Genomic DNA, 15,743 nt, shown 5'->3' with positions numbered 1-15,743 from the left:
GATGAAGCCAAATTTATCCTTTTGTTCTCCCAGAGACAGTGGATGTAAGAAATCTTTTCTCCTGTTTTCGCCTAGCAGTTCCACAGTTGTGGCTCTTACATTTAAGGCAATGATCTATTAGGAGTTGATTTTTTTATATTCTGTGAGATAGGGATCTAAGTTCATTATTTTGCGTATAGATAGCCAATTTTTCCCTCACCATTTGTTGGAAGGGCTATAACCGCCTCCATCACATTGCCTTTATGCGCTTGTTTAAAAAAAAAAAAAAAAAAAAAACAATTGTCCACAGATGTTGGGGTTACTTCTAGACTCTCCATTATGTTCCATTGATCTATTTGTCTATATTTATGCTAGTATCAAGCTGTTTTGTGTACTATAGCTTTGTAAGTCTTGAAATCAGGTAGTGTGAACCCTCCAAAGTCGAGTTGTTTTGGTTATACTTGATCCTTTGCATTTCCATATGAATTTTGGAATCAGTTTGCTGGGGTCTACAAAAGGGAAAAAAAAAAAAAAGGCTGCTGGGGTTTTGATTGGGATTGTGTTAACTCTATAGATTTTGGAGAGCATTTACATCTTAACAATACTGAGTCTTCAACCCACAAACATGGTATTTTCTTAGGTCTTCTTTAATTTCTCTCAGCAATATTTTGTAGTTTTCAGCCTATAAGTCTTTCACATCTTTTGTCAGATTATTCTTCCTAGGTATTTGATATCTTTGATGTTATGATCAATGGTATTATTTTCATTTCCAATTGTTTGTTGCTATTATATAGAGATTTTAAAATATTTTGGAGGTATATTGACCTTGTATACTGCAACCTTGTTAAACTCACTAACTAGTTCTAGAAAGTTTCTTAGAGGGAAACTTGTAGTTTTGGTATTGCATAGCTAATAATTTTGCCTGCCCCAGAATTTTCATTCTGGGAATATTACTTTGATAATCCTTTAGAGAACCATTTCTCTCCTATCTTTCGTCCATGTGTTTGAGGTGAGCATTTACTATACATTTGGTCAATTACCACAGTGATAATAGACTAGTGTGGAGATAAGCACATGACCAACTGATCCAGGAAGAGTCAATCGTGGAACTTACAGGAAAACATTGCATTTTTCTAGCTAGTTCAAAGTCGGACATTACTCATTTCCAACTCAAGACCACTGTGGTCAGAGAACACATTTTGTGGCACGTGAATCCTTTCAAATTCATTGAGATTTTAAAACAAAACTACCAGGGGCACCTGGGTAGCTCAGTTAGTTGAGCGTATGACTTGATCTCAGGGTCCTGAGTTCAAGCCCCACATTGGGCTCTGTGCTGGGCGTGAAGCCTACTTTAAAAAAAAAATTTTTTTTTTAAATAAATAGGGATGGCTGGGTGGCTCAGTCGGTTAAGCATCCAACTTTAGCTCAGGTCATGACCTCACGGTTCATGGATTCAAGTCCCACATCAGGTTGCAAGCTGACAATGCAAAACCTGCTTGGGATTCTTTCTCTCTCTCTCTCAAAATAAACTAAAAACAAACAAACAAACAAACAAACAAAAAACACCTTTAAATACATACATACATACATACAAAATCACCATATTGACTCAGCAATCCTACTTCTGGGTATATATCCAAAAAATTGAAATCAGGATCTCAGAAGGATACATGCTTTCCATGTCCAGTGCAGCATTATTCAAAATAGCAAAGACATGGAAACAATGTAAATGCCTATCAAGAAACGAATGATTGAGAAATGTAGCACATACATACGATGGAATGTTATACAGCCTTAAAAAAGAAAGAAACCCTGTCACACACACAACAGTATGAATGAAGCTGGAGAACATTATGTCAAGTGAAATAAGCCAGTCACTGGAGGACAAAGAGTGGGTCATGCCATGTACATGAATAAAATCTAAACAGTCAAAATTGTAGAAACAGAATAGCAGTTGCCAGGGACTAGGGAGAGAGGGAGATGAAGGGTTGCTGTTCAAAGGGTAGAAAGTTTCAGTTATACGACATGAGTACATTCTAGAGGTCTGCTGTACTTATGGGCCTCTAGATCTGCAGATCTAGAGATCTGCACGTTAACATTATTGTGCACTTAAAAATTTGGTAAGAGGGTAAATCTTCTATTAAGTGCTCTTGCCACAATAAAATATAAATGTTTTGAAATTTGTTTTATGGCCCACGAAATGGTCTATCATGACACATGTTCTGTGTGCACTTAAATAAGGTGTATTCTGTTGCTGTTGGGTTGATCAGATCAAGTTGGTTGATAGTGTTCTTCAAGCCCACTGTATCTTTTCTGATTTACTGCCTACTTTTTCTATCAATTATTGAAAAGGGGGTATTGAAATGTCTGACAATAATTGTGAATTTGTCTGTTTTTCCTTTCAGTTCTATCAATTTTTACTTAAGTATTTTGAAGCTCTTTTATTGATGCCTAAGTGTTTAAGATTATTACGTCCACTGACCCTTTCAATCATGACTAAATTACTGTCTTTATCCCAGATTATATTCTTTGCTCTGAATTTTCCTTTGCCTGATATTAATATAGATATACTAGTGTGGTTTTTTTCTTTTTCATTAATGGTAGCAGGGGATAACTTCTTCCATTTTTTTTTAACTTTTACCTTATTTGTGTCTTTATACTTGAAGTACATTACTTATAGGTATCCTATAGTTGAGTGTTGAATTTTTTACATCCAATCTAACAAGCTCTCTGTTTTATTTATTTTTTTATGTTCATTTATTTTTGAGAGAGAGAGTGTGAGCAGAGGAGGGGGAGAGAGAGAGAGGGAGACCCGAAATCCAAAGCAGGCTCCAGGCTCTAAGCTGTCAGACACAGCCCGACACAGGGATCGAACCCACGAACCGCAAGATCATGACCCGAGCCAAAGTTGGGACAACCCAACTGACTGAGCCACCCAGGCACCCCACAAGCTCTCCCTTTTAAATGGGATTTTTAAATTCTTTTTAATTAAGTAATCCCTCCACCCAACGTGGGGCTTGAACTCACAGCCCCAAGATCAAGAGTCACATGCTCTTCCAAATGAGCCAGCCAGGCATCCCTTAGGTGGGACTTTTAGACATTTAATATGGTTATTGATTCTGTTAGGTGTGCATCTACCATCTTGCTACTTGTTTTATTTTTGTTCATTATTTTTGTTTCTATTTACTTCCATTTGTTGTTTCTTTGTTCCTCTTTTCTGTCTTCTTTTGGATTTTTACAAGTCTGGCTGATGGGAGCAGGCACTATTCCCTTTAATCCTTTCAAATGTTTTTTTCCCCCTACCCTTTCTGCCCATGCATGCATTCCAGGGGGACCATCTACACATCTCTAGGCTTCTCTCTGTAAGCAGTTCTCCCTCTGGTATTCTGTTCTATGAACTTGAGCTGTTGGGTTTCCCCACTTTCAACTCTGTCTCCTCAACTCAGGAGTCTTGTCATATATATGTCATATATATATGAAAAAATATATATACATATATATGTTGTTTCGAGCAAGAAAGTAAATCTGGTCTATGTTACTCCATTTCATTTAAAAGTGCAAGTCCTTGGGGCACCTGGCTGGCTCAGTTGGTGGAGTGTGAGACTCTTGATCTCCAGGTCATGAATTCGAGCCCCACACTGGGTGTAGAGATTATTTAAATTTATTAATTAATTTTAAATAGTTTAAATTTATTAATTTAGTTTAAAAAACAAGTGCAAGTCCTCACTACCCCACTTTTAAAAATTGCTGTAGGGGCGCCTGGGTGGCTCAGTCGGTTGAGCATCTGACTTCTGATCTCACAGTTCCTGAGTTCCAGCCCCACATCAGGCTCTGTGCTGACAGCTCAGAGCCTGGAGCCTGCTTCGGATTCTGTGTCTTCCTCTCTCTCTGCCCCTCCCCTGCTCCCGCTCTTTCTCTCTCCCAAAAATAAATAAAGCATTAAAAAAAAATTTTAAGATGTAAAAGTATCTCAATAAAGAGCAGTCTTCTCCACAGTGGTGTTGGACCCACTGGATAACCACATGCGTAAAAAGGACTCTCAACCTAAATATCACAGCTTGTATAAAAATTAACTCTAAGTGGATCATGAATCTAAATATAAAATATAAAATTACATAACTGTTAGGAAGAAACATAGAGGAAAACCTTCAGGGGTGCCTGGGTGGCTCAGTTGGTTAAGCATCCAACTCTTGATTTTGGCTCAGGTCATGGAATCATGGTTTGCGAGTTCAAGCCCCACATTGGCCTCTGTGCTAACAGCACAGAGCCTGCTTGGGATTCTCTCTCTCTCTCAAAATAAATAGATAAGCATTAAAAAAAGAAGAGGAAAACCTTTAGTGACTGGTGATAAGGTTCTTAGACATGACATCAAAGTCACGATCCTTAAAAGAAAAAAAAATTGCTAAGTTGTAGTTCATCAAAACTTAAAACTACAAAAATATTGTGAATCTACAAAAAACTACAAAAACTACTATGAAGACAATGACAAGCAACAGGCAGAGAAAAAATACTTGCAAATCACATACTGGACGAAGAGCTCATACTCCAAATGCAGCAGCCCTCCCTTTCTACGGTTTCCGTTACGGACAGTCAGTCTCAATCCACAGGCAGACGATTCTCCTTCTCTGGCACCATCAGGTAGGTCGCAGCCTAACGCCATGTCACAGCACCTACGTCATTCCCCTCACCTCATCCCATCATGCGGGCATCTTATCATCTCACAGCATCATAAGAAGGGTGAGTACAGGACACTAAGATAGCTTGAGACCACATTCACATAACTTTTATTACAGTAGATGGTTATAATCGTATTTTATCTGTTGTTAATCCCTAACTGGGCCTAATTTAGAAACTAAGCTTTATCATAGGTGTGTACATACAGGAAAAAAACGCAGTATATAGGGTTCGGTACAGTCCATGGTTTCAGGCATCCAGTGGGGGAGCCTTGTACATAAAGGGGAGTACAGGCTATAAGGAACTCTCAAAACTCAACAGTAAGAAAATAACTGACTTAACTTCTAAAATGGTCAAAATTTGGGGTGCCTGGGTGGCTCAGCCGGTTGAGCATCCAACCTCGGCTCGGGTCATGATCTCAGAGCTTGTGGACTGACAGGACTGAGTGACATAACAAGCATAATAAGCATATGAAAGATGTTCAACATAAGTAGCCATTAAAGAGCTACAACCGAAAACCATGATCAGATACTGATGCACATGTAAAAGAATGATAAAAACAGAAGATGCTGACAATAGAATGGCTAAAATAAAAAAACCAAGAGGGGCGCCTGGGTGGCTCAGTCGGTCAAGCGTCTGACTCTTGATTTCAGCTCAGATCATGATCTCACAGTTCATGGGTTCAAGCCCTGTGTCGGGCTCTGCGCTGACAGAGCAGAGCCTGCTTGCGATTCTCTCTCCCTCCCTATCTCTCTCTACCCCTGCTCTGCTCTCTCAGAATATTAAAAAAAAAAAACAACAACAAAAACAACAAGTGTTGGCAAGGATGTGGTGAAAAAGTAAAGCTCTTGCACCATTGGTGGTAATGCAAATTGGTGCAGCCACTCTGGAAAACAGTAGGGAGGTTCCTCAAAAAATTAATAGATTACCATATGATCCAGTAATTGCACTACTGGGTATTTACCCAAAAAATACAAAAACACTAAAATGCACCCCTATGTTTATTGCAGCATTATTTACAATAGCCAAGATTTGGAAGCAGCCCAAGTGTCCATCAACTGATGAATGGACAAAGAAGTGGTGTATAATACACAATGGAAGGTTATTCAGCCATAAAAAAGAATGAAATCTTTCCATTTGCAACAACATAGATAGTGCTAGAGTTTAACGCTAAATGAAATAAGCCAGGGAAAGACAAATACCATATGATCTCACAGATATGTGGAATTTAAGAAATAAAACAACCAAAGGGAAAAAAAAGAGTGAGCAAGAGAGAGAGAAACCGGGGCGCCTGGGTGGCTCAGTCGGTAAAGCGTCCGACTTCGGCTCAGGTCATGATCTCACAGTCCGTGAGTTCGAGCCCCGCATTGGGCTCTGTGCTGACAGCTCAGAGCCTGGAGCCTGCTTCAGATTCTGTGTCTCCCTCTCTCTTTGACCCTCCCCCGTTCATGCTCTGTCTCTCTCTGTCTCAAAAATAAACAAACATTAAAAAAAAAAGTTAAAAAAAAAAAAAAAAGAGAGAGAGAAACCAAGAAACAGACTCTTAACTACAGAGAACAAACTGATGGTCACCACCAGCGAGGTGGGTGGGGGAGGATGGGTGAAAATAGGTGGTAGGGATTCAAGAGTACACTTACCATGATGGAAGAAACAAATAAAATAAAAAGAGATGAAGAGAGGTTGTGAACATATCCCTCTTAGATATATTGGATTGCCTCTGGCGGGTGTCTTGGTATAAATTGAATTAATTACAGTATACTAGTATTTATGAAGTTATTGCACCAAATAGGAAAACCTAACATGCAGAATAGGCACCTTGTAATAATAAATAGTTCCTTACACTGTTCTTCAATGGAACATAGCAACAATTTAATAAAATTGATGTGTATTTTCAACTTAAAGAAAAAAAAATATCCTGACAACTGTTAAGTGCTGTCAAGCATGTGGAGCAACCGGAACTCTAAAATATCGCTAGTAGGGATGCAAAACAGAAAAGCCACTCTGGGAAATAGTTCGGCAGTTTCTTATAAAACATACTTATCGTATGATCCTGCGATTACAGTCCTAGGTATTTACTCAACAAATGGCAACTTATTTTCACACAAAAAGGTGTGCACAAAATAGCTGTTCTATGTATAATCACGTGTGTGTATCCTAGGTCAATGACTAAAAAAATGGCATGTTCTATACAATGGGATACTACCCAGCAATAACAGGAAGTGAACTTTGATATACACAACTGGGATCAGTTTCAAAGGCCTTATGCTGAGTGAAAGAAGCCAGTCACTGTGTGATTCTATTTATGTAATATCCTCAAAAGAAGAACACTAGAATGACAGAGAACAGACCTAAGGCTGGCTGGCATTATGGGTGAGAGGAGGCTGTAAGTACAAAGAAATGGCATGAGGGAGTTTCAGGGGTGATGGAACTATATCCTCATCAAGGGCAAAGTTCTACAAGTCTGTGTGTCAAAATTCAGAGTTGCACATCTAGGAAACATTGATTTTACTGTATGTTAATTATAAAAGTTAAATGAGCTCTCGGGGCACGTGGGTGACTCAGTCAGTTAAGGGTCTCTTGATTCCAGCTCAGGTCATGATCTCACGGTTCGTGACTTGGAGCCTCACATCAGGCTCTGTGCTGACAGCTCGGAGCCTGGAGCCTGCTTTGGATTCTGTGTCTCCCTCTCTCTCTGCCCCTCCCCAGCTTGTGCTCTGTCTCTTTCTCCCTCTCTTTCTCAAAAATAAATAAAAACATTAAAAAAAATTTTTAATAAATAAAATGAAATAAAAGTTAAATAAGCTTCACAGAAAACTTTCCAGTAAACCTAACACTACATGGTGATGACCAGTTGGCCAGAGGTTCTAGGAAGAGCGTTCCAGGCAGAATTAAGAGCTCACACTCGTCTCTGGGCTAGAACACACCTATATTCAAGAAACAGTCAGGAGGTCAGTATGGCTGAAGTGGAGTAAGTATAGGAGTTGAGGAGAGACCGCCTGAGACACAAGACAGGACCAGATCATGTAGGTATCTGTGCCATGGGAAGGACTTTGGCTTTTGAGAGAAACGGGGAGCCACTACAGGGCTTTGAGCAGCCAAGTGACACAAACTGAATGTTCTTAAAAGGATCACTGGTTTCTGTGTGGAAAACAGACTGGTGGCAGCGGGGAGAGGTCAAAGAGGGAAGACAAATTTCAAGAAGCAATTTCAATAACCCAAGCAACAAGGACCGTGGCTCAGTCCAGAGTGGGTGTGACCGACGCGGGGAGAAACAGTCCGAGTTTAGATCTACTTTGAAGGTAGACCCGAGACAATTTTCTGATGGATGAGACCGAGAGAAAGAAATGCGTCAAGGATGACTGTACATTTTCTGGTCTGAGCAACCGAAAGGCTGGAACCGGCATCAGCTGAAGAGAGAACAGCTTTCAGTGGAACAGGCTGTAGGAAGGAACACTAGTTCCATTTTGAAAATGCAGAGTTTGTGGTTTTAGGAGACAGTCAAGCGAAAATTTCACCCTTGGCTGGAAAGACCAAAGCACACCTGGTGGCCCTGGGCACGCTGAGTGCACTGTGTGGTCCAGTGTGTGGGGAGGAGCTGTGGAGAGTGCTGGAGCACAGCAAGCACCTGTGCCACAGGAAGCTCACATAGACTGGCAGGTGTTGTCACTTGTCGGTTACATGTGTGGTCCGAGGGATCCAGGGGTGAAGCTCATCTGACTTAGTCCTCAAGACTTTCCCTGCTGCAGGAAGTAAGATTTTATATGGTGAAAAATGAGTCTCTGAGGACAAATTCTTAAATTCTCAAATTCGGTCTTTTCTTAAAGTACACATTTGAGATTATGCCCCCCACCCCGCCAATCTCTGCTGTAATTGGTAGAGTGAGGCTGGGGTGTTCAGTGGATATAGTGGCACATCACCAAAATGCAGTGTCCTGACTGAGAATGCAAGGTGAATGGCTGTGTGGTTTATCATATTCAAAAGATTTTATGTTGAACACATCTTGAGCCTTTTTTTCCATCCCCTTGTGGTAATGAGGCAAATTTTTTCACAAAAGAGATACTGATGTGAAATCATCACCTTCTATATATCAATTTAGTATTCTTCAAGGTGTTTGAAACTCATTAATAATATCTCAAGGGATATTATTGATAAGCCCTATTATAGAGCATCAGAAATAACAAGACCTAAATAATTTAACAGAATTTCATTTAATAAGTATATTTAAAGTTCATCTCTTCCAAAAACAGCATTTTAATTACATTCAAATTGTGTTCATTTTAAATATCAACAAACTCATCATTTACATACAGGGCTAGATATTAGAAAACAGAAGGACATTAAAACAAGTTTTATTTTTTAAAAGTTCTCACTTCCAAATTTAGAATACCATAAACTGTTAAATATATACCCAAACAAAATGCATATACAGTATCAGGAGAAAAAAAACACAAGTTGCTCTAATAGGAAAAAAAAACCTGTAATACACATACAGCAGAACATAATTCACATAGGCTCAATTTACAAGTGTATCTCAAAGTATAAAACAAACCAACAAAAAGCCAGTAATGACAAACACAGGCAAAAATCACAGCTGCCATTCTAAACTACTGCACCAACACACAATACTTTCCAAGAGAAAGACGGGTTCCCAAGATCTTATATTGACCCAGGACTTTTCACTTCTTTGTTTTCAAATGCAGAAGCAAAAAAGCCTTAAGAGTTTTCTTCTTGCCTTTAAATTAGATTCATGTTGGTTTTTCTTCAATAACCCAAATATATCATGAGAAGTGCTATCGAAGCTGTTCTATTTAGAGCTCAATAACCAAGACATTTCTTTCATTTTGTATTTCCCTGTACCTCTATTTTCCTTCAAAAAGCCACTGGGGAAACTTTACAGAGTGGTGGTAAAGAGACCAAATAATCCTGAGAAGACAAGGAAACAGGAGAGCTGGCACTATCACTGGTTTACCAAAAATTACACACACACACACACACACACACACACACACACACACACACACCGTTTATTAAACCATAAATGCAAAACAGTAAGAAATCTAAAAACGCAAGGAGCCTGAAAAGTACTGGAAAGCAAGCAGGAGGCATGCTGAATTGTGGTGTGGCTTTCGTTTGAAAGACATACACCAACCAGGCTCCTGCTAACTGCTGGGCACTTTTTGTAACATGCACCATTTGTTTACATTTTTAACTTGTCCAAGCTGAGTTTCTCTAGCCAAAGCAGAGAGGTCGTAATTACCGTGCTCAGGTAAGAAAGGTGTGAAGGTTGTAAGATGAGAGGAGGGGGTAAGATGCAGGACCAGGAATAAAACTAAGCACTAAATCTGATCCAGTCAAAGACAGGAAAGAACGCTGATTTTCTTCAGATTTTACTGCACTTTATAATCAAAGAAAAAAGAACATCTCTCCTTTTTTTCGTAATGTAGCTCAGGTTTAAAATGGCAGAATGAATAGTCTTTAATCAGCACACACTATTTTTAAAAGGGACATTTTTAGAACTGGATTGTTTTTAATGACAAACCTTAAGAGTTATTTAGCTCTTCTAAAATGGTGCTCAGAGGTACTGATACAGGCCCTTCTTAAAAGGAAACAACTTACTTTGCATTAAAAAAATCATCAATAAGAGTTATGAGTCAGTGTTTTCAACAAACGAAATGTTTAACTTCAAATTAAGTATGTTTTTCAAGTAACTGCTGTTGTGCCAAATAGTGTTACCTGCTACTATTTTATTCAAGTATAAACATATAATTAACAAACATTACATAATCATTCTTTATGATCACTATAAAAATTTAAATTACCCTTTTCTCTTTTATATGAAGATGGTGGTTCTAAAGTAACATTAAGCCAGAAAAGCCCATTCATTCATCACACACATCTATCTCCACCTCAGTTTTTAGAAGTCAGTGCATTCAGTGGTTATAAGTAGGTGCAATGTTCTGTAGTTAAGAGATCTGAAAGAGTTAAAAAAAAAAGGGGGGGGGGTAAGTAATTTGAAAGATATCCTTAACAGTCATAAATACTGCCAGTACTCAAAGTCAAGTATAGTGTAACCTGAGTTCAGGTCAATCAGTCGTGGTTTTTTCTCCCGACGGAAGGCGTTCCCATAACTGGAGCAACTGTTCACCAACCTGAGGCTCGAGCTCCTGGATAAATCACAAGTCACACAACAAACACCAAGGGAAATGGATTGAATTTTTTTTAATCACCAAAACCTATGTTGATAGAAATATAAGAGAAGTACTTTGAATTTCATTTTTCTACCAGAACATGATAAAATCATGCAACCTATGTTCAGGTTTGTGAAGTTCACTTCCAGACTTCAAGATTGCAGTTAACCCTCAAATACAGCAACTATTTGTGACAAAACGGTAAAGAGATTTCCATGGAGTTCTTCTGGAGTTTTTACTATGTGGAAATCATGATTTTTTTTTAAATGGAGATTTACCAAAACCACTCCACTTCAACTTTCAAAGGTTTACTGTGAAACCTAGCGTATTCGATGTTTGGGGGGGTTGTTAAGAAATTATGATGAGTATATAATATTCTTATCTTAGGAATTAGGCTTATTTCAAAATCCTTAGTATAGAATAAAAATTAAAATATTCTGATACAACTGAAAAGAATGTCATTTATAGTCTTCTTGTGATACGATGTGCATTTAAAAAGAACCCAAACACTTTTCATATGGCGATTTAAAGCGAGCCACACTGGTTTAAATAGATTACTAGCCGTGTGACCTTAGAATAATTTCTCCTATTTCTCCTACCTAAAATTGAGCTAATAAAGCAATATGCATTAAATTAAATGACTTCATGGAAAGCAGCTAGCACAGCAGTCCATATATATGTTAATTCCCATCCCCTTAACCAGCTTAAAATACATGTCAGCAGCAATGATGAAGGCAAAGCAAACATAACAGAAACAAAACAAGTCACAAAAATATCAAAAGGCTGTTTTTATATTGCATCATTAGTTAAAGGCACAAAGATGTCAGATGCTGTTGTTACCCTCAGTGAGATTACTTCAGAATTACACTCCGTTTTGATCAGAGCTTCAGTTACTAAGACAACAGGAGCCTCCATGAAGTAACTTATGAAAGACTTTGTCCGTAATGATGGAGAGAAGCCAAATTTACCAAATGTTAAAAAAGCAATGAGCTCTGTCAAACACCAGTACGAGCAGGTTTTTATACTAACTCTTTTACAAACCTAAGCCACCGTCTCCCGTGTACACACAGAATATACAATTTGTACTCCTACGTCTCCCTCTCAAACGGACCACTGCGTAGCAGCAAAACAAAACCAAGAGACCGGAGGAAGGCAAATATGAAAGGTCACCGTATACCTGCCCGTCTCTGCTGATCTGGACCTTCTTGTTGTCGTTCCAGGGGTTAAGTAGATGGTGTGCAAACTGGAAGGGAAGACTCTCCTTCCGGACCCACTCCACCTTAAACACTCCTCCCAGTCCAGCGGAGCCCCAGTCCTGGCTCTTCTCCCTTCCTATCTCCGAAGACATCCTAGAAAATCCCTGTGGGTCAAATGAGGGCAAGGGGAAAGGTAAGGAGGATATTAAATGTCTGAATAAAATTTACCAGAGAAAGCTCTCCATTTTTTTTTCTTTAATTTTAAGGTAAAGTGTAATATAAAAACAATAGATATCTAACAAAAACAAAAAGAAGTTGTTGTTTTTTATAAAAAAGATGTATTAGCACATTTCTAGCCTTCTAACATAATTTTAGTATGAACAGATATTTTCTAAATAATGTATTAACAGCCCTAAACCCACATTTATTCCATGATAAATGGATATACTCTAACCTATAAGTTTTACTTCCAAATATTATACATCAAGTCAAGATGAGTTAAGAAACATACTCAAGTTTCTGGATTGTCAATTCTAACTTGCTTGCCTATTTAAATAAACATTTTACCAAAAAAGTCAAGCTTCTCATTACTCTTAATCCACCTGAAAAACAGTAAATCTAAAGTTACCTTCAGAAGGAGAAATGGTTTATCTAAAGAGATTCTGGTAAGACAAGGAAAACAAAGGGATCCCTATTATCATTCCCCTGAAGAGGTACAATACATTCCTCATTTTGTCAAGCAAAATGCATTCTTGCATTCTGATGCAATAAAAAGCCAGGGTGTTTTTGGTTTTTGTTTTAATCTCTGTGGTCTAACCTGCAGCCAGAACAACCCCATTTTACTGGTTCAGGATGGCTCACCTGGAAATGTCCAGATCCTTGAACAGAAAATACCAAGTAAACCATGCTGCTTTCCCAAAAGGCTCGATTTAGCTTCCGCTCATTACTAGGGGTTGTAGACCAGATACCCTTCTGCTGAGAAATTTCAAGGTTTCTCAAATTGCTACTCTTCATTATGAAGTATCGAATAGGCATGTTTGGTCTTGGTGAAGGAGATTTTGAGCCCTATAAAAGAATGCATAAGTTCTTGAAAGGTAATTTGACCTTTCAAAATCAATAGGCTCCATTAAATAACATCTTCATAAACATATAAACCAAAGTATTTTACCAAATATCCAACAAGTGCAAATAGCTCCATTGTGCCTGAAAAGCTACACAAGGCTCCCTCAGAATGAGGTTACAGAGCCAAAACCAAGCACTCATTTTCAGAGCATTCAAAATCTCTTATCAAGAAGGATTTGGGATTACAAACTTTGATTTATATTCCAAATGTATTTTCAGAAACTATTTTAATACACTTTCAAAGGCTGAAAACAAAGCAAAAATTTGCTCCAGCTTCCCGCCTGGATACAGCTTCCAGGCAACAGTGCAGGGAAGGGAAACAGAATCCAGCAGTCTCAGTGAACTGCAGAGAGAGAGCCTGGAATTGAGAGGCCAGGGTTAGAATTTGCACAGCAGTGTGCTGGATATAAGAGATTTGCACAGAAGGAGAGTTCCCAAGGAACTGAAGAAGGGTACCCACAAGTTTCTGACAAGTACTGACCTGCACGTGAGTGAGAAAACATGATTTAACGCCAGGGAAAGATCCAGACAAAAGCAGTAAACTAAGTAATTCCTGGAGCTCACACGGGGATCGGAGTATTTGATGTTCTCCCCAGCCAGAATTGAAACAACTGTTAATACATAGGGCATCAGCCCACAGAAGGCTCATGCCTTAGTACTGAAACTAAATTAGTACCAGAATAAAATCTGCTCGGAACCTGCTAAAACACTTAAAAGAAAAATCTTAAAAACATTTAACTGATTGCCACTTACTTAGTGGTATACCAGAGAGATGTCTGACACTACTTAAAGGAATACAACAAAAATCTAGCAGCCAAATGAAATTATAAGGAATGCAAAGAAACGGAGGAGAACAGATCCATAACCAGGGAAAAAATGAACCAACAGGAAAAGATTCACATCTGACAGATGATGGAATTAGGAGACAAAAAAATGTCAGAGCAGCTATTATAAATATATTCACTGTGTTCAAGAAGGTAAAGTAAACATGCATGTGCCTTAAAGGAGAAATGGAAAGTGTTTTTTAAAGGCCCAAAGGGCATTCTAGAGATGGAGATATAATATTTAAAGTGAAAAATACATTAGAAAGAATGCACAGCAGATGAGACACTACAAATAAAAACATCAGTGAACTTGAAAACATAGCCAGAGAAACCATCTCAAATGAAACAAAGAAACCAAAAAAGAATTGAAAAAAATGAAGACAGCCTCAGTGACCTATGGTATAGTATCAAGTGGTCTTGCACTTATATATCCCTAGTCCCAGAAAGGAGGGGGAAGCGATGAGACATAAAAAATACGTGAAGAAATAATTATCTTAATTTTTCCAAATTTGATGGAAACTATGAATACGAACTACAACTATGGAAACTATGAATAAGAACTACAAACGGGCGGGGGGAGTGGGGTGGCGCCTGGGTGCTTCAGCCAGTTAAGCTTCCGACTCCTGGTTTCAGCTCAGGTCATGATATTGCAGTTTGTGACTTCAAGTCCCATGTCAGGCTCTGTGCTGACAGTGCACAGCCTGCTTGGGATTCTCTCTCTCACTCTCCACTCTCTCTCTGCCTCTCCCCTTCTCTCTCTCTCTCTCTCTCTCTCTCAAAGTAAGTAAATAAACTTAAAAAAATTAAAATTAAAAAAAGTTCTCATCATAAGAAAAAACATTTAAAAAAACTACAAATAGAAACATATCAAAATCAAATTGCTGAAAACCAGTGATAAAGAGAAAATCTTAAAAGCAGGTAGAGGAAAAAGATACATTACATACAGAGAAACATTATATACAGAGAAACAAAAATGATAGTAAACCTCCCTCAGAAACTATGTAAACGAGAAGATAATGGAGTGACTTCTTCGCAGTAACAAAAGAAAACCACTGTCAACCTAGAATTATATACACAGTAAAAACAGCTTTTGGGGTGCCTGGGTGACTCAGTCGGCTAAGCTTTCAACTCTGGCTCAGGTCATGATCTCATAGTTCGTGAGCTCAAGCCCCAAGTCAGGCTCTGTGCTGACAGCTCAGAGCCTGGAACCTGCTTCGGATTCTGTGTCTCCCTCGCTCCCTGCCCCTCCCCCACTCACAGTCTATCTCTCTCTCTCAAAAAATGAATAAACATTACAAAAAATTTTTAAATAGCTTCCAAAAATAACAGTGAAAAATGGTTTTTCAGACAAAAGCTTAAAGAATTCATTTCCAGAATATCTGTACCAGAGAAAATGTTCAAAGAAGGTTTCCAGACAGAAGCGTATGATCCAAGATAGAAATCCTCATCAACACAAAAGAATAAAGAACACAAGAACTGGTAAATATTTAGTAAACATAAAACACATTTTTCTGACTTTTGGTACAAGATAATTTACTATGAAGTAAAAAAAAACCAATACACTGCAGCAAGTATAACAAATATACAAATAAAATGTATGAGACAAGTAACACAAAGAACTAAAGGGTAAAATAAAAATACACTGTTGCAAGGTTCTCAAACTATACCTGAGGTGGCATAAAACTAATTCAAGATATACTAGGGAAAGTTAAAAAATGGCTACAGTAGTGAATTCTACCAAACATTTAAGGAAAAAATCA

The 15,743-nt window shown here is 38.4% G+C and overlaps 1 protein-coding gene across 10 annotated transcripts in view; it reads right to left on the bottom strand.

Annotated features, from left to right (window-relative positions):
* YTHDC2 (YTH domain containing 2) overlaps positions 1-15,743 on the bottom strand; it is a 104,841-nt gene that overhangs the window by 26,719 nt on the left and 62,379 nt on the right. For 6 of the 10 annotated variants that reach the window (XR_006215997.1, XR_006216002.1, XR_006216001.1 and 3 more), the window contains 4 exons: positions 12,899-13,102; positions 12,019-12,201; positions 10,726-10,817; positions 10,473-10,625 (listed from right to left, as the gene is read on the bottom strand). Coding sequence is in view for 1 of the 10 variants with exons in the window: in XM_042982477.1 (XP_042838411.1) it covers positions 10,737-10,817; positions 12,019-12,201; positions 12,899-13,102 (468 nt within the window). In the remaining 9 variants the exon portion in view is untranslated. Of the gene's footprint in view, positions 1-8,194; positions 8,394-8,842; positions 10,626-10,725; positions 10,818-12,018; positions 12,202-12,898; positions 13,103-15,743 lie in introns of those variants that run through there. The other 4 variants (XR_006215998.1, XR_006216013.1, XM_042982477.1 and 1 more) reach the window with 3 other exon arrangements.

This window comes from Panthera tigris, chromosome A1 (genome assembly GCF_018350195.1).
Source record: "Panthera tigris isolate Pti1 chromosome A1, P.tigris_Pti1_mat1.1, whole genome shotgun sequence".
Lineage (NCBI taxonomy): Eukaryota > Metazoa > Chordata > Mammalia > Carnivora > Felidae > Panthera > Panthera tigris.
This window is presented reverse-complemented; position numbering and strand designations above follow the sequence as displayed.